This window comes from Juglans microcarpa x Juglans regia, chromosome 2D (genome assembly GCF_004785595.1).
Source record: "Juglans microcarpa x Juglans regia isolate MS1-56 chromosome 2D, Jm3101_v1.0, whole genome shotgun sequence".
NCBI classification, from domain to species: Eukaryota; Viridiplantae; Streptophyta; class Magnoliopsida; order Fagales; family Juglandaceae; genus Juglans; species Juglans microcarpa x Juglans regia.
In genome coordinates this window covers 18085266-18103122 of record NC_054596.1, presented here as the reverse complement: position 1 = coordinate 18103122, position 17857 = coordinate 18085266, and the positions used below count along the sequence as shown (strand labels likewise).

Below are 17857 nucleotides of genomic sequence, written 5' to 3'. Positions count from 1 at the left end.
GGGGATGCTTCCCAAATTGTTGCTGTGGTTAACAATGAAATGGAGGATTTGTGTAGCTGTGGTCGCATAATCTCAGAATTAAACAGTAGCTTGGTCTTTCACACATGTAAGAAGGAATGCTAATCAGGTGGCTATCAATTGCCAAAGCGAGCTATAATTTTATCTGATGATGAAATTGATTTAGAGGACTGTCCTCAGTCAATTTATCCCTTTGTATTGGCTAGTGCGTAAGGAAATATTTTTTATGTGTTATATAAGTTTTATAAAAAAAATTTGTGAAAAGTGACTTGTGTTTATATTTTTTAAATGTAGTTTAAATTTTAAATTGATTTAAAAGAAATTAGAAGGAAAAAAGGGATAGTGTTACTATGTCACACGCCTTGTTTGTTTTTAGAGATAAGATGCGTTAAAATTAAAATTAAAAAATTGAATAAAAAATTGTTAGAATATATTTTTTAATATTATTTTTATTTTAAAATTTGAAAAAATTAAATTATTTATTTTATTTTATATAAAAATTTAAAAAAATTATAATAACAAAACGAGAGATTTTAAAATTTTGAGTTTTAATCTTAAAAACAAACCAGTCTAATTTGCTTACTTGGTGTGCCCCTAGTGCACGTTGCACTTTTTTTTTAGCTTTTTATGTCAAATAGTTTTTAAATATGTTTAAAAAATAAAAATAAAAATATCAATATATTAATAAAAAATTATTCCTGAAGCTGCAGTACACCCATGTGTTAAGTTGAAAAAAAAAAAAAATCATATGCGTAGTGTGGAGAGTGCAGTGTGCACTCTACATTAATATATTAATAATCACTTTCGAAAAAAAAAAAAGACGACCACGGCGCCGTCACACGTCATTTGAGAACTCGGTGCTCTTCTACTCTGCTTGAAGGCCGCGCAGCTCAGAGGCAAGCAGTCTTCGCTCTGTCGTTTCAAATGGAGACAATCTGCTCAATAGACGCTGCGCTTGCCAGTGAAATCTCTCATCTTCTCACATCTCCTTCGCCTCCCCAAGTTCAGGCAACCTCTCTCTGTCTCTCCGTCTCTCTCAACTACTTCAACAGAAGAAAAGCTTAATTTGATTCATAAAACCTTGCTCTTTTACTGTTCCATGGTTTGTGTCCGGAGATAAGTGCAACTGATTTAAAAGAAACCGAGGGATGCTGAATAAAATAATCAGTTAGTGTTCCTCTGTCACTGTTGTTGTTACATCTGTTATTATTTTAATAAATATCTGTTCTTCAGGAGTATTTCGATAACCTTATATCGACGAGAAAATGCCATGGTATCAAAGTGAAACCAAATGGAGAATTTGGAAAGGGTAAATCTTTATGTGTTTTTGCTTCAATTTCACTTAGACAGTTAGCCTATGTAATGTGGCCGTTTGAATCAGTAATATACATGCTTACACGTCTTGTAATTGATTTGAAGTAGACGAGCATTTGGTCTGTCATTAGTTCAATTTCCATTACCAACTAGTTAAGGTGTATTATTGGTGAATTTGATGCTCTCGAGTTGTGAATAAAGATCCTATAAAGCTTCTGTATATTATCAACACAATAAACGGTTGTTGTCTGATTCTGACAAAATATAAATTACCCTCTAACTCACTTTGCTCAATAATGAAGGTCTGTTCCTAAAGTTTATTGAGCTTTGCTCCTTACAGACGACTAGAGAGTTGAAACTAGTGAGCTTTGTGAATGCATATTAGCCAACAGTGCTTTTCATTCTGGAATGTTGGATATAGCTTTTTTCCTTATAAATTTTATAAAAACAGAATCATTAACACTATGCAACAATAAAATGTCTTGGGAAGTTTCCTCAGCAAACTTTGAACAGCTTGCTTCCAATCTTTATCCTTCTTGTTGTAATGGCTATTTTTATCACATCTTCTGATGTACTGAAGGTGTCTATGCTGACTTGGACTTCAAGGAAGGGGAACTTGTTTTTAAAGACCAAATGCTTGTGGGTGCTCAACATTGTTCAAACAAGGTTGCGTATATTGAGTGCTCATTTACTAATTTTCATCCATTTTTTTGTCCCCTTAAGGTTAGCTCATCATGTATATTCCGTTTATCATTGCAGATTGACTGTTTAGTGTGTAGCTTCTGTTTTTGTTTTATTGGATCGATAGAACTTCAAATTGGAAGGAGACTTTATTTGCAAGGTCTAGGTGTTTCTATGAATCATGGATCTGATATGGAGACCTTTAAACACATATCAAAAGATTGCAGCAAAACTGATTCCAACAATGGAGAATATGATTCCCTTTTGGAAAACCATGACAACTTGGGAAATTGTCCTTCTAGCAGTTCCAAACAGATATTCACTATCCCCAAAGATGTTGTAGAATCATTAATGAATGGTGAATTGATGTTGCCTTACTCCAAACAGTTCTCCTTGCCTCCACCTGTTCCATGTGCTGGAGGATGTGGAGAAGCTTATTACTGCAGGTAACAGAATCCTTGCATGATGAAAAGTCTTTTCTTGGTGATCCATTTTTCTTTTACCACCAGCTGTTAAATAGGTTGTGTTTTAGCCATAACTACTTTAGATATAAGCACAAATGAATGCCTGAAGAGCTTCTAATAAATTTATGAGAACTTCTCTTTTTCTGAAATTGAACTTGTTAGTTTTGTTGTTGTTTACAAGTAAATTGCACTTGTTAGCTATATAGTGATTCCTTGATGCTTAATTTTCCATTTATCAAAATCAACATTCTCTACACGTATTTTTTTCATTTATGTATTTATGCTATAAAAAAGACTATAAGAAAGACATGGGGCAGCACTTTTCTAGCACAGGAATCGAGTTTTTATATCATTTTCAAAACAGACCAGAAAAAGAAAATTTGGTACATGATAGGTGCCATGCTGTTACATGTACAACTTGCATGTTTGTTGAGGTATACAACAAGGCAAAAGGGCACAAGGAGGGACATTCATGTTTCATAACTGGAGTACTGGTGCAAAGCTAAACAGTGAATAAACTTGATTTTACCAGTTGAAAAGGTAAATAAATGAATAAACCTGGTTTTGACCATATGAAACTATTCTGAGATTGCAGGTTTCCTATCTAAGTTTCCTTGGAACACGTGCTATTGTTCATTCTTCTCTGTAGCTGTCAAGTATGGATTAATAAATTTTGATTTTCTTGTCAATATTTGTAGCAAATCATGTGCAGAGGCCGATTGGGAACTGTCTCATTCCTTACTTTGCACTGGGGAGAGGTCAGAATCATCATGTCGGGAGGCACTTATAAAATTTATACAGCATGCTAACGGTAGGGCTCTAACATCCTTATTCATAAAAACAAAGGGCTCTAACATCCTAAGTTATACCGATGAATTATTTTTTATAGCTAAAAGTAAAGTTTTATTGATGTAAGAGGCAACGCCCAAGTACACTGGTAGTATACAACGAACATGCCTAATTACGTCTAAGCACTAGTGAGAGATACAAGCAAATCATGAAGATTGTCCTTATTACAAATAATGGCCAAAGCCCAATAGAGTAAAGTGTTGTAAAAAAAATCGCTTCAGCTCATCCAAAGAATGCTCCTTGTCTTCAAAGAATCCCTTGTTTCTCTCCGGCCACAAACACCATATAATGCAATGAGGGATCATTCTCCACACAACAGTGATGTGGGCATTTCCCTAATTCTTGTCTAGCACCTTAGAATATCTCCAACTCTTCTAGGCATAACCCATGCCACCCCAGTCCGGTCAAAGATCTCATTCCATAAACACCGGGCCACCTCACAATGTAACAAAAAATGATCCACTAATTCTCCCATCTTTCTTGCACATAAAGCACCAATCTAAAATGATGAGGTCACGTTTTCTCAAATTATCCGAGGTGAGAATCCACCCAAGAGATGCAGTCCGTACAAAGAAAGCAATCCTAGGAGGTTCCTTGCATTTCCAAATAGCCTTCCAAGGAAAATTATGATCACCGAGAAGGAGCCTTGTAGGAGCGCACCGAGAATTTTTTATTTTCACTCAGATTCCAAATCATTCTATCCTCCATCTCATTGCCAATTGACATTGCATACGAGTCAAAGAAATCAGTAAACATATCCAACTCCCAATCTTGAGCCACTCTCGAAAAACTTACATTCCAATGGACAACACCATTAGATAATACCAATAAATCAGCCACAACAGTCTCTTTGTCACAAGAAATTTGGTAGAGCATGGGAAACACTTGCATTAGAGCCCCTCCACCGCACTAGACATCATGCCAAAAATAAACGATATTACCTCTTCCAATTGCGAATCTGAAAAACTTGGAGAATCTTCCCCCTCCAGCTCTAATGTTTTTCCACAATCCCACACCATGTGTCCCCCTAACTTGATTAGAACACCAACCCCCCGAACACTCCCATACTTAGAATCTATGACTTCTCTCCATAAGCCCTCCCCTTCCCTATGACATCTCCACAACCATTTCCCCAAAAGTGCTTCATTGAAAACCCTCATATTATGCACCCCCAACCCACCGCAAGTTATCAGTGAGCAAACATTATCCCAACCAGCAAGATAGAACTTAGTGTCCTCCGCAATGCCTCCCCAAAGAAAGTTCCGAAAAGTTTTCTCGATACGAGAGGCCACACTTGTAAGTAGCGGAAATAGGGATAGAAAATAAGTAGGGAGGTTAGATAAAGTGCTCTTGATGAGAGTTAATCTTTCACCCTTGGACAAATATATCCATTTCCACCCGGCCAATCTTCTTTCAATTTTTTCTAACACCCCATCCCAAATAGATTTTGTCTTGAAAGCAGCTCCAACGGAAGATCAAGGTATTTCAAGGGCAGGGAAGCAACCTTACAGCCCAAGATATTCGTCAAACCCTGAATATTGTTCACACCACCCACAGGAACCATTTCAGACTTCGAGAGATTTACCTCCAAGCCTAAAACCGCTTCAAAGCAAAGTAATACAACCGTACTGCATATGATCACGGTTCGGCTCACGAAAAATTGGTGTGTCATCAACAAATAGAAGGTGAGATAGATTAAACACCTCCCATAGAAAATCCAGCAAGGAAGCCTCCATTAACAGCTGCTCTCAACATACGACTCGATGCTCCCATAATAATGACAAACAACAAAGGGAAGAGGGTATATCTTTGTCTTAATCCCCTAGGGCTGTTAAAGAATTCTTATGGTGCTCCAATCACCAAAACCGAATAACAAACCGTAGTTATACAATGCCTAATTCAAGAAATCCATATATCCCCAAAACGGCACCTCCCAAGTAAATAACACAGAAAATCCCAATTAACATGGCCATAAGCCTTCTCCATGTCTAGCTTGCACAAGGGCCCGGGTTTACCCTCCTCGATTCTACAATCTAGGCAATCAACACTGAATCCAAAATTTGCCGCCTCCTCACAAATGCATTTTGAGATTTTGATATAATATTACTCATAACAGTACTCATTCGATTGGCAAGAACCTTTGAGATAATCTTATACGCCACATTAATGAGACAAATAGGTCGAAAATCTTTCACCTCCACTGCCTCAACTTTCTTAGGGATAAGAGCAATAAAAGACGCATTAATGATTTTTTCGAATTTACCAAAGGTGTATAGCTCTTGAAAAACCTGCATGATATCCTCCCCCACCACATCCCAACAATCATGATTAAAGGCCATCAAGAACCCATCTGGACCTGGGGCTTTATCCTTAGTCATCCCACGAATCACCCGAAGAACCTCCTCTGCTTCAAAAGGTCTTTGTAACCACATAGAGTTTAACTGATCAATAGTCCCAAAAGGCATACCATCAAGTTTGGGTCTCCAAGGGGATTTTTTCAGCAAGAAGGTCTTTGTGGAAATTGAAAATGTGGTTCTTAACAGCATCATAATCGAAGCGAACCTGTCCCTCAACCTGAAGCACCTTGATAGCATTATTCCTAGGATAAGAATTAGCCACCCGGTGGAAAAATTTAGTACACCGGTCCCCTTCCTTCAACCAAAGTGCACGTGACTTTTGTCTCCACAAAATTTCCTCAATAAGTAGCACCTTCTCCAGCTCCAAAGTGATAGCTAATTTCCTACAAGAGTCCTCGGAAAGAGGAGCGCTCACCTCCCTTTTCTCCAAATCCTTTAATTCCTCCATAAGGGGCCGTTTTTTACTATTAATGTGCCCAAAGACTTTAGCATTCCACCTCTTCAAATCCCTCTTCAATGCTTTCAATTTCCCAGCTAATATAAAGCTTGGTGAACCCTCTAAAGGATACGAAGACCACCACAACCTGACTTTCTCCACAAAACCCTCAACTTTCAGCCACATAATTTCAAATGTAAAGTATCTTCTACCCTCGTGAATGCCTCCAATTCGAAAGCCCTAGCCAGTGATGAATCCCCAATATGATTGGAGTATTGAATTCCTCCTCCCTTCTGTCTAGTTTGATCGAAAGTGAGCACCCGAAGTAGAGACAACGAAAGCGAGGCTGATAGTCAGTAAATAAGAGCTACTCGAGTAAAAGACGAGAGGAAGTGAGTGAAAAGTAATGATAGGGATAGGAAGATGACTATCTAAAGCCGATAGCCCAGTAGTTCCTTGTATGTACTAGTCTGAGCAAACTCAATCAAATCTCCTGTAGCAAGGTAGAGGCCATGAAAGAGACCAAAAATCTGGCCAAACGAGACCAAAACCAATTATTAGACGAAGTGTGCACGCCACGAACAAGGGGAAATCCAGCAGATCCGTATCAAAGATAAATTTAGAAAACTCATTCATTGTCTAGCTATACCGGACTTCTCCTGATCTTTCACTAGGGAACTAAGTGATATTAAAGTCACCACCAATACACCACGGTAAGTTCCACCAACCGCCCAAACTTGCAAGCTCCTCCCATAAAACCTTCCTATGTGTATCCACATTTGGCCCATACACACCTGCGAAAGTCCAACAAAAACCTTCCTCCACATTTTTAAACGAACATGCCACCGTATAATTTCCAGCACACTGCTCAATAGACTCAACCACCCTCAAGTCCCACATAATAAGGATACCCTCAGATACTCCTTCAGAAGCAAGGTACACCCATCTCACAAATGGATAGCCACAAATGCTAGTGATGATGCTACGACTCATAAATTCCATCTTGGTTTCCTACAAACAAACAATATCGAACTTCCAATGGTGTAAAAGATTCATCACCCGCAAACGCTTATTGGGATCATTAAGATCCCGAATGTTCCAAGAAAGAATTCTCGGATTTATGGGGAGAACCAACATTTCCCTTGGATCTTCCTTTGCTAGTACTCCCCTCCCATCCATCATAATTGATTGAACAAGTGAGATGCTTCAGCTCCCTCTTTTTCCTAGAAGCAAATTTAGGGGATTGAAAACGACCGCCTCAATAGCAATAAGTAATGCCTTGAATTGCTCCTCGAACCCATCACAAGAAATCCCCACACAATCCTGAATATCTTTCACTTTCTGAGTCACCCAATCCGTTGGTGAGCCTCCCGTTGTAAGCAAGGGAGATGAGGTGCATAACGGCTTTGGATCCACCTCGGCCTCCTTATACACCAACTAATGAGTATAATTCACGTCCTCTAACTTAGACAAGAAATCAAGAGGCATTGACTTCTCCTCACCGATTTCCATACTACTCTCTGCCAAGCTACCGCCCCTTGAACTAGCTGCCCAAAGACCTTTGCCGGAGAGAAAACCACCTGAGCCTCTTCCTTGCTATCCATTGGCCCTGTCTATGTATGCTACGCCAAATATCCCACTTCCACTGGTGAGAAAATGTTGAGATCCATCTCTAGATCAGCTGTCAGCGACTCCACGATCACCTTCTGAGCTACCGACTACTGTCGATGATTCCTTGGCCACTTGAGATCCCGATGGGTTGATTGGCTTGTGAACTATGGTCCTTGGCACCTCGGCTCCTTCATCACCTTCTCATGGGTCCTCCGTCATCGTCGATGAACTCAATACCATCGTCACCTTCTCACAAGTCCGATGGTGACTCACAAATCCGATGGGTACCTTGGCACCTTCTCCGGCAAGGTTGATTGACTCCCACCAGTAGAAGGCCTAGCCTCTCCACCCTCCCTAACTCTCCACATGGGCTAGGTTCTAGCCCTAAGCTTTTCTTTCTTTTGCCCCACGTCCTGAAGCCCAGCCGAATGGCCTATTTGATTTGGACCTAGCCCAGCCTCTTTTAGGCCTAGTTTGGATATCGAAGTCCTCTCAACTCATCCTATCTTATCTCATTTCATCACATCTCATCTCAATATCCAAACACCATAGGCACAAATACAAATACTTTTCAATTTCAAATCTTCAACTTTTTCATCTAATCATTACAACTTTCCCAAACTTCCAAACAAAATACAAAAAACAATCCAACTTTTTCAAATTTCAAAAACCATTTTACTACTATTCACAGATCATCTCATCTCACTATCCAAACGAGACCTTAATTGCCCTATCGAACGGCCCATTTGCTTATAGCCTAGCCCAGACTCCTTTAATTGCTTGCCTGTTACAACAAACTTCTTTAATTGCCCTCAAACCTCTTAGCTCTGGCCCATCTTATAGTCCTCCTCAACGCACCATAGTAGAGCATCAACCTTTTCTTGCATAGCTGATAACTGCATTTTCACGTCTAGCAAGATATAGTGCACATCCTCCTTTGCCAAACCCACAACAAGCCTGCCTCCTCCACCTATCCACTCTGCACTTCTTGTCACAGAGGTAGGTGGAGCCTTTCCACCCCTGTCGGCACCGTTTGCTGCACCAGAGCCGTGCGTCGGCACGTTTTGCTGCACCAAAACCTCTCTATATGAATACTCTATGGGTGGTTCACCGCCACCAATGGCCTCCGCACTACCCCTCTCCTTTGCCTTGAAACTCTTGCCCTCCCTCCATAACGGCCTCCCACAGTGCATTGGTCATTCTCCTCCAGCCCTTACCTCCCAACTCTTCAGGTATGAAAATGAAACTTCGTAGGCCACCACCACCATACTCCACCAGAGCAATGTAACGGTCATGAACGTTTGAACACCTCTGCGCGATGAAGCTTATGGTACCCTCCCTTGACGCTGTGTAAAAATCCTTCTTTTCTCCCATCACACAATCCTCCAATGTTTTGGCAAAACAGTAGGAATTCCCAACCTCATCTCCTTCACCACCCTCCTACTCCTCTCAGTAATGACAAGAACTTCCCATCCTTCAACAAGGCAAATGCCTTTGATTCTATCACCATAATCCCCCTAATCTCACTTAAAAACACTCAACTCAGCACTAACATCACCATTGCAACCCAAATAACCTCATCAGTAACAAGTTGTATGGAGAGAAAAACCAATCCTTAGGGAGTGAATTTGATAATTATACACTTTTCAGTATTTATTTTGTTTCTGCTCTCTCTAAAAGATTTATCTTCTTTTTTCCCCAGAAACAAATGATATTTTTCTCGTTGCTGCGAAGGTATATTAGTAATTTTATCAAGTATTGCCTTTGATCTTCCTGGTTATCTTCCCGAATCGTATTTTTGTATGAGCATTGCGTAGAATTAACCTAGCTACTTCATCTGTGCCACTTCCCAAGAAGTTGGAATATAACCTTATACCTCAAATCTTATTCTCAGGTTATCTCTTCCACCATACTAATGTATAGGAAACTGAAAGCAACTCGTCTTAAGGAAAACGAGAAGTGTGCCACACCTAATGTTTTGGACCATTCTGATATATCTTTACTGTTGGAGGCATGGAAGCCAATTTCAATGGGACACAAGAGAAGGTAGTTGTGAATCATGTTTCCTTTCTAATATTTTATCTTGAAAGAAAGATATTTAGGACAACACAAGGCTGTAATCGAGCCGAGCCGAGCCGAGCCAGTCTTTGGCTTGCCGAGCTCGACTCAACTCAAAATACTCAAGCTCGATATTTGTTTTTATTCTTTGTTCGAGCTCGACTCGATAAACTAAACTCTGAACTCGAGCTCGTCCCACAAACGAGTTCGAGTTGAGCCGAGCTCGAACTATTTATTTTTTTATTTTTTGAATAAGATTTAATAATTAATAAATTAAATAAATAAAAAAATAAAAAATCTAATATTAAATTTATACAACTAACAAGTAGAACCTCTACTGAATTATAAAATTTTAAAAAATCTATAAATAATTAATATCTAACTAGTTGATATTTATTCAAAATAACAATATATTAAATGCCTACATATATTATTAATACATACACTTAATATGATAGCATATATCTATTTCATATATGATTCACACATACTAGTATATGAAATTATTAAATTTTATCGATTAATTATTATACAAATTATAAAATATACTTATGAAGTATATTCACTATATAGACACAAGTAATTAGATTAATATTATATATTTAATTATAAAAGTGGTATGCTTATATTATTAGTTACCACATATATATATATGTGTGTGTGTGTGTGTATACATAGGTGTATGTATATATTTATCAATATATGAATGAGTTTTAATCGACTCGAGCTAATGAGTCGACTCGAGCATAAACGAGCAAGTCTTAACGAGCCTTAGCCGAGTCGAGTCGAGTTTTGTCGGGTATGTGTCATTTACAATTCAAGCAGGTATCTACTTTCACAAACGAGCTTTTTTTTTCAAGAGTCGAGTTCGATTTGAGTTTAACCGAGCGACTGCCGAGCAGGCTATCAAACAGACTGGCTCATTTACAGCCCTAAACACAGTGCATGTAGACATCAATAAAGAATGTATTTGAATATCAGAGAATTTATAATCCCCCTTCGAGATTCATGATGTTTGCCCTAGGAATTTGCAGTTTCTATAGTATATACAATATACCATTGGATGCATGGCTCCTATTGCATGTTAGTTCAGTATTACTTTTATCTTTGTGTGGACCTGAGAGGCTCCAGGACATGAATTAAGAGTTGTATAATAAGATTGTGGTAGAGTATCACAATTCCACTTGCAGACTCTTGCTTTCTAATTACTCACATTAAATCAGATTACATAAAGAGATTGAAGTATTCTTTTGAGGAAAAAAACTTACACATTGTCAAGGAATTTTTTTAAAGTAACTTTAGATATTTATTGAGGTAACAAATGTAGAATTTTCTTGCTCTGCAATCATTATAGGATATGCTTGATCTTTTTGTGATATCCAATTCACAACAAAGATGCTTGTAATGCTTGGCAAAAAGTTAGATGTCTTATGAACATTTATATTTGATTTGTTACAGCATAGCCTGATGTTTTGGTCAGAGATCTTATTGTTCTAAACATTAATTTCTGTTTTCTTTGGCATAGCCCTTTTGGTATCTCTCCTTTTTTCTATTGTTAAGACTGCATAGGAAGATACTTTGTTATTTGAAGTATATTGCTAGAATCAGTCAGATCTGTGTATAGGTGGTGGGACTGCATTGCATTGCCAGATGATGTTGATTCTTCTGATGAATCTGCTTTCAGGATGCAGATAAGAGAGCTGGCATTCACGGTAAAACTTCCTCGCATAACTTGGTGTATGTTACTTGTGAACATTCTCAATTTATGTTTAAGTGATTTGGTTGCATCCATAGACAGTAATCACCTAGGGCATCAAATGGAGAGATAATAAAGGAAAACAATCACTCAATATATTGAATCAGCACAACCTTCAATAATTTGAATTTCAGAAAACGAATAAATAAATAAATAATAAAGGAGTAATCTTGAAAATACCTGTAGCTGCACAATCAGTCTATCCATAACTAGATCGCATATCTCAATTGGTCCTCATGTAAAGGTTTTCATGACATAACCTTCAGGTCAGAACGACTCAAAATATCCTCTAAGAAGCTCTTCCAAAAATGCTCCTGTCTTTGGATAACTACCCTGCATGTCAGAAACTTTGTTACTAGATCAGAATCTGCCCACCAAGGTCATAAAGTCCCTTAGTTCAATACCTTTCTCTCCCACCTCAATATATGGGCATTTCTAGGTCCTACCCAAGATGCCTCTGAAGATCCAGTCTATTGGACCATTTTAATTTTAGTTTGGTTGAGGAAGTAGCTTTCTAGATCAGATGGATAGGGAACTTTGAGTCTAGAATTGTTCAGGTCGCTTGGGCGTTTGGATTCACAAAATTTTCAGAAGCTTTTTCATATATTTTTGCCTTTCAATCTAAAGATCTGAAGTTAAGAAAAAAATTTCAATCTCTCTTAAAGAAAAGAAAATCATCTAATCATTTACCTTGGCTTTTATGACAAATGAAAAAACAAACACAAAAACTTAAAGAAGTTTGACAAAACCCAATACAAAGCACATCAAAACAAATTTTCATCCAAAATACTTTTCAATTCTCTTTCCATTTTGACAAAACCAAATACAAAAGACATCTCAGGAAGTTTTTCAAAAATTCTAAAAAATTAGAGAACTTTTCACGCACCAAACGATTTAAACTTTGGATTAAATCATACTGACCAGTGGTTCATAAATACTTGGAGCACTTGTGATCTGAAAATATTAATAGTTATCTTACTTTAGAAGTGGCATTGCATAGCATCATTCCTATGAAATGGAATCTTTATGACTAAGTCCTATCACTTTGTCCAAAAGGTAAACTTTATTGAGAACACAAGCTTAATGCACTGTCCACTGATTAGGCTTTGTTTCATGAACACACCATATAATGGTGGGGAACTCTTTCCAGTGGAGTTCCAAATAGTAAATGCTCATCTTTGATTAGAAATTATAATGCAGACCTATTATGCTGCTATGTTGAATCCTAAATATTCAAATTGTATCTTGTATCATTTCAGTCACTGCAACTTCTCAAGGCAGCCATATTTGACAAGGAATGTGAGCCATGTATCCTTTTAAATGTAGAGTCTATATACTTTTGCTTTTCATTGTAACTATGCTTATCTATCAATGTTCAGCCAGCTCCCTTTTAGATAACAAGGCAGAAAACCCTGACCCAACATTCATTATTTGTGACACTCACAAGTTGAAGGCCTTAACTCTACCAAGTGTTTTCCCTGGAGACCTATGGGCACATTATTGGCATGTTTGAGCTGAATAATCTGTAAGAGTCATGCTCTCTCAAGGCTGTTTCTCTCATTATTCCAGCCACTTACATGCAGTGCTTCGAAATGATGCAGTGTGCCACTGTGTGACACTATTTAAATTAATTTATGTTTCAGTGATTTGGTTGTAGCATCCCCAGTGGAAGATTACTTTTTATACATCGATGATCTTCCATATACGGAAAAGGTTAGAATTCTGACCTTGTAGCTACTTTTTGTTCTTTATTTCTCTAAATTGTAATGTCATTACCTTATCACTGATGACAGCAAGAAGCAGAGCAAGTTACGCAACCATTTCTTGATGCTCTTGGAGATGACTATTCAGTTTGTTGCCAGGGTAAGATGATATTAAATGCAGAATCTGTCGATACGTTCAAACAAGTTCGTTACTTTCTCTTGCTTGTTATCCTTCTTATTTTTATTTTCCATTTTATCATTTGTTTGTAACTTTGTATTCTTATTCTCTAAGAACCAGAGCAAGATAATATGCTTCTGCAAAAGGTGTTGAACTAATCTATTCTGGCTTCTAAATGTTATTTTGCAGATTGCTTCAGAATTGGTTTTTCATTAACTCCCAGATTTTGATCATAGTATCATATTTCCTTCAACGTTAAGCAATTAGAAAAATTATAGGCTTTGATATGTCCTCTGAAAAAAGTGTCTTACACAGACAGGAACAGAACAATGCATTGAACTGCATTCCTTGTCGAAATTAAAAATCCATTAGTATTACATGGAATTGATACCTACTTTACTGCTTTGGGTTTTCTTCAATCTATATAAGCTTATAATTGAGGTTTATGATTCCCCTAAGATGATGTTTTCTATCCTATAGGAACTTTTATATCTAAGTCAAATAAGATTAGCTAAAGCTACTCAGATATTGTAATATCGTGGTGCTTGTAAATATCTGCATCTTACATAGAATTTTTTTCTTTTTTTTTTTTTCTTTTAGGGAACGCGGCGGGGGGTGGGGTGGGGGTTTTTGGTTAAATGTGCTTGACTAACATAAGTTTATTTATTTTAGGCACCGGCTTTTTTCCTTTGCAAAGTTGTATGAACCATTCCTGTTGTCCTAATGCGAAAGCATTTAAACGAGAAGAGGTATGTAAACCAGTGGTTACTTTTTTGTAGCTTATGAGAGGTCGCAAATTCTGGTGCTTTTTTTCTTTCAATTTTCTGGTTGTAGCTTTTGGAGATATGCCTGTTTTAGATATAAATTTATACAGAAAAATGAAGCTTGTTTTGTCTCCAAGTTCCAACTGTCCAGCTAACATGCTGTCATGTGGAGGCCAATGAATTAACATCTTAAACTTCCGAGAATTCTTTATTTTATTCATTGGTTATTGGCATCCATGCTCTGTCTGTCTCTTTTCTCCTGGAATTGTTCAATCTGATCCTGTATACAATGGTAGTACACACCTCAGCAACCTCCAAACAACCTGTATTTTTTTGGTATTATTCTTGTTTTTTATGCTGAATTTCATATAGGTCAGATGTTGCAGGATTATGATCCAGGCAGGTTCAGGTTAAGCTGCCAGGATTAGCACGAACGTTTGTGTTTAGACAAGTCTATCACAGGCACAAATGCCTAACAAAAAAAGGAAAAGGAATACCTTCGCCAACCTATTTAAGACCAGCAAAGATATATAGCCATCAGTTAATGTTTTTTCTATGTATTTTCTAAAATTCATATTTTATTTCACCTAGCTGGTTTCTGACAAGTTGAATTAGTGTCTTTAATTATGTTGGGACCTAGTCAGCTATAAATACTTCAATAACACAAGTTAGACTTGATTGAGCAACATGTTAACAGCCAGCCCATCCTTTTTTTACCATTGAGGTGGGAGCAATCTAGTTTATAGACAACACATGCTTAAATCATGCCATAGCATCTCCGTTTATGTGACACTCATGGGCTGGACATTAGTATGTGTAGAATTAAGAAACCACCTAGGATGATGTGTGATTATTGCATGTTTACAGTTATAGACTTGGGGTATACTTTTTTATCGGTAAAATAAGATTTGGGGTATTTTATTTTAGCATTCATGTGGTAGATGGAGTCATGAGTTGTTTCGTTGATCAAGAAATGTTAAAGTCCATAAGTATAGTCATGCTAGAAATTGACTTCATGCGCAAATGTACATTGGTAGCATATGAACAAATCAAGCATGGTTCAGCAAAGTCCATGGTAGTTTATACTTGGCAAGAAAGTTCAGTTTCCCTTCATGATTTTGTGCCTCTGTCATTCGTGTTTGTTCTCCATTGCAGGATAGAGATGGTCAAGCAACATTAATTGCACTTTGTCCCATCAGCAAAGGAGAAGAGGTAATTCATTTAAGCAACCTGGGCTGTTGTAGTTTTCACTCCTGCAATCAATTTAAAGTTACCTGAAATGGAAACCCCCATCTGTATATTTTTGTGCAAGAACTATTTAACATTTTGGAGCATTTTCAGGTTACCATTTCATATGTAGATGAGGACCTTCCATTTGAAGAGAGGCAGGCATTGCTTGCTGATTATGGTTTCAAATGCAAGTGCCCCAAGTGTTTACAAGAAGAGACGTGATCAAGACATTCCCAAATTTCAATCCTAGGATTCAGTCTTGACACTTGTACTGGAAACAATATTAATGACACTGCATTAAGCTGTCAAGAAGATTATTCTCTGATAATACATATGAAACCATATTTTTGTCAAGAAGATTAGGGTAGTTCATAGGTTTTTTGTGGCATCTTTTAACTTGTTTCTTCACTAATTTTGTCTTCTTTTTATAAGGTGCAACTTTTGAATTGAAAAATAGCTTGGAGACAATACAACGAGACTATATTTTTGTTATGAGAATACTACATACAGTTGTGGAATGTGCAAGCGTCGTGCAGTCACTTTGAAAAAGAGTAGGTTCCATTATTTAAAAATTAATTTTTTTCATGTGTCTCATATTTATCTATTTTTTTCAAAGTGATTACACGGCGCTTACGCATTCACGACTGCAAGTATTATTTCTCTTTTGTTATCTTGCTTTTTAGTATTGTTAGTTGTTTCGAAAACTGGTTTATAATTTGTTGCAGCTCATGTTTAGTTTATATTGGCATATTTATTTTTATTTTTTAAAGAATAGGGACAGTACTCCTAATTTTATTAATAATTCTCACTTTTAAAGGAGGAATTCCTTTTATAAGAAAAACTTGGGGGTTACAAAAATTTCAAAACCAAGGTTTAACAAAAACTCTTATCTATATATTATGCTAATTACAATCAAAATCTACACTTAAAAGAACAAAGTTAAAATCCACAACCATCTAATTATATTTTGCCTAAATTAAGGTAATCTAAAAACCTCCATTCTATACCCCCAAAACCAATGATGGCAATTGAATAGTTAAATAATAAGTGGCCGAAACACCTATTGCACCTTTTTTCAAGTTGATCATCATCAAAATTACCCCTTCTATATGAATGTTGAATAGAAAAAGATAAAACTTGTTGGAAAGTAAGAATGTCCTAATGTTATAAAACTGCCATGGTTGGAGAATGTAACACATGCCGCCGCTGATGGTGGAGAAAGAAGTGGACGGCGCATGGGAGAGGGGGAAGAGAGGAATCAATGGAACCCTAGCTTGAAGACAACTTACCTAAGTGAACTGAAGTGATCGAATTGGGAAACCAAAGCAGTTCGACCTTTTGGAAAGAAGAAGTACAAGTCGCGGGCTGGGCTTGAGAGGCATGAGTTGGTCTCCGGTTATTTACTTTGGTCTTATGTTTAATTTACTTGTTGGGTCTGGGTGTAATGGGTCGTAGCCCTTAATCTTTTATTTAATCCATGTCTTTAGTCTTTATTTCCATGCGGTCTAAGTTAGTCTGTAAAGCCCAATAGGGCCCAGTAATTTCCCTTTAATTCTGAGTACCTAAAACCTGTTGAGGTACTTGAAAGTTTAATCAAAGAAACCTTATTTTCTCATCTATATTCTCTAGAGGGGCCAACCCTTGAAGGAGGCATTTCATATGGTTATTGTTCCATTTCTTACATTATTTTCAGTAGTGTTACAAGTGGTATCTAGATACACTTTCCCTGTTCTCAAACATTACAAGAAAATGGCTAAAGGCACAAGAATAAACCAATTACAAGATGGTTTAAATGCTGTGAAAAAAAAAAAACAAACGAAGTACTGGAAATTGAAGTAATGACTATCAAGAGGTAGCTTGATGTTGTTGTACAACAGCTCATAGCTTTGAACTCAGAACTTTAGAAACATAACAGCGATAAAGCATCATCTTCAAACATTCACAACAACAAGAATGGTGGTCCACAACAAGGAGAGATCCATACCCGCACCATCAGACTTGATTTTCCTGTCTTTAATGGTGAACAGCATGTAGGTTGGATTTATAAGTTTAATCAATTTTTTAGTTTTCATAATACAATGCCCCAACACCGTTTAATGCTAGTATCATTCCACATGGAGGGTAAAGCCCTAACTTGGTTCCAAGATTTAGAAGAATCTATACACCTTATTGATTGAGACTCTTTCATTAAAGCCCTTTTAGTAAGATTTGGCCCTAATGCTTATGATGATCCTATAGAGACACTCACTAAGCTAAGATAAAGTAGCACTGTTGATGAATATAAGGCCAGTTTTGAGACCATGTCTAATTGGCTTAAGGGATTGTCTGATACCTACAAACTGAGCTGCTTCCTAAGTGGCCTTCAGGATGACATTCGTTTACTTGTCCGAATGTTTAACCCTCAAAACTTAACCTCAGCCTATAGTTTGGCCAAGATA

General features: G+C 37.3%; 1 protein-coding gene across 2 annotated transcripts; it reads left to right on the top strand.

Annotated features, from left to right (window-relative positions):
• The first annotated feature begins 821 nt into the window (after positions 1 to 821).
• On the top strand, positions 822 to 15911 carry LOC121250226 (histone-lysine N-methyltransferase ATXR2). 2 transcript variants are annotated; one of them, XM_041149257.1, is made up of 15 exons: positions 822 to 1026; positions 1252 to 1327; positions 1913 to 1998; positions 2092 to 2459; positions 3176 to 3288; positions 9433 to 9464; positions 9625 to 9776; positions 11413 to 11500; positions 12804 to 12852; positions 13015 to 13069; positions 13188 to 13257; positions 13338 to 13407; positions 14098 to 14174; positions 15345 to 15401; positions 15531 to 15911. In XM_041149257.1, the coding sequence occupies exons 1-15, from the start codon at positions 943 to 945 to the stop codon at positions 15639 to 15641; spliced, it is 1488 nt and encodes a 495-aa protein (XP_041005191.1). In that variant the 5' UTR covers positions 822 to 942; the 3' UTR covers positions 15642 to 15911. The 2 variants fall into 2 exon arrangements, with proteins under 2 accessions (XP_041005191.1, XP_041005192.1); XM_041149258.1 differs by lacking the exon at positions 1252 to 1327 and having other exon boundaries at positions 894 to 1026.
• Positions 15912 to 17857: the final 1946 nt, after the last annotated feature.

What these genes read in the sequence shown, in the direction of transcription:
- LOC121250226 (XM_041149257.1), top strand. Translation starts at nt 943, where the DNA reads ATGGAGACAATCTGCTCAATAGACGCTGCGCTTGCCAGTGAAATCTCT. An exon ending in TCAATGGGACACAAGAGAAG is followed by an intron (nt 9,777 to 11,412) that starts GTAGTTGTGAAT and finishes ATCTGTGTATAG; the next exon opens with GTGGTGGGACTGCATTGCAT. An exon ending in ATCTTCCATATACGGAAAAG is followed by an intron (nt 13,258 to 13,337) that starts GTTAGAATTCTG and finishes CACTGATGACAG; the next exon opens with CAAGAAGCAGAGCAAGTTAC.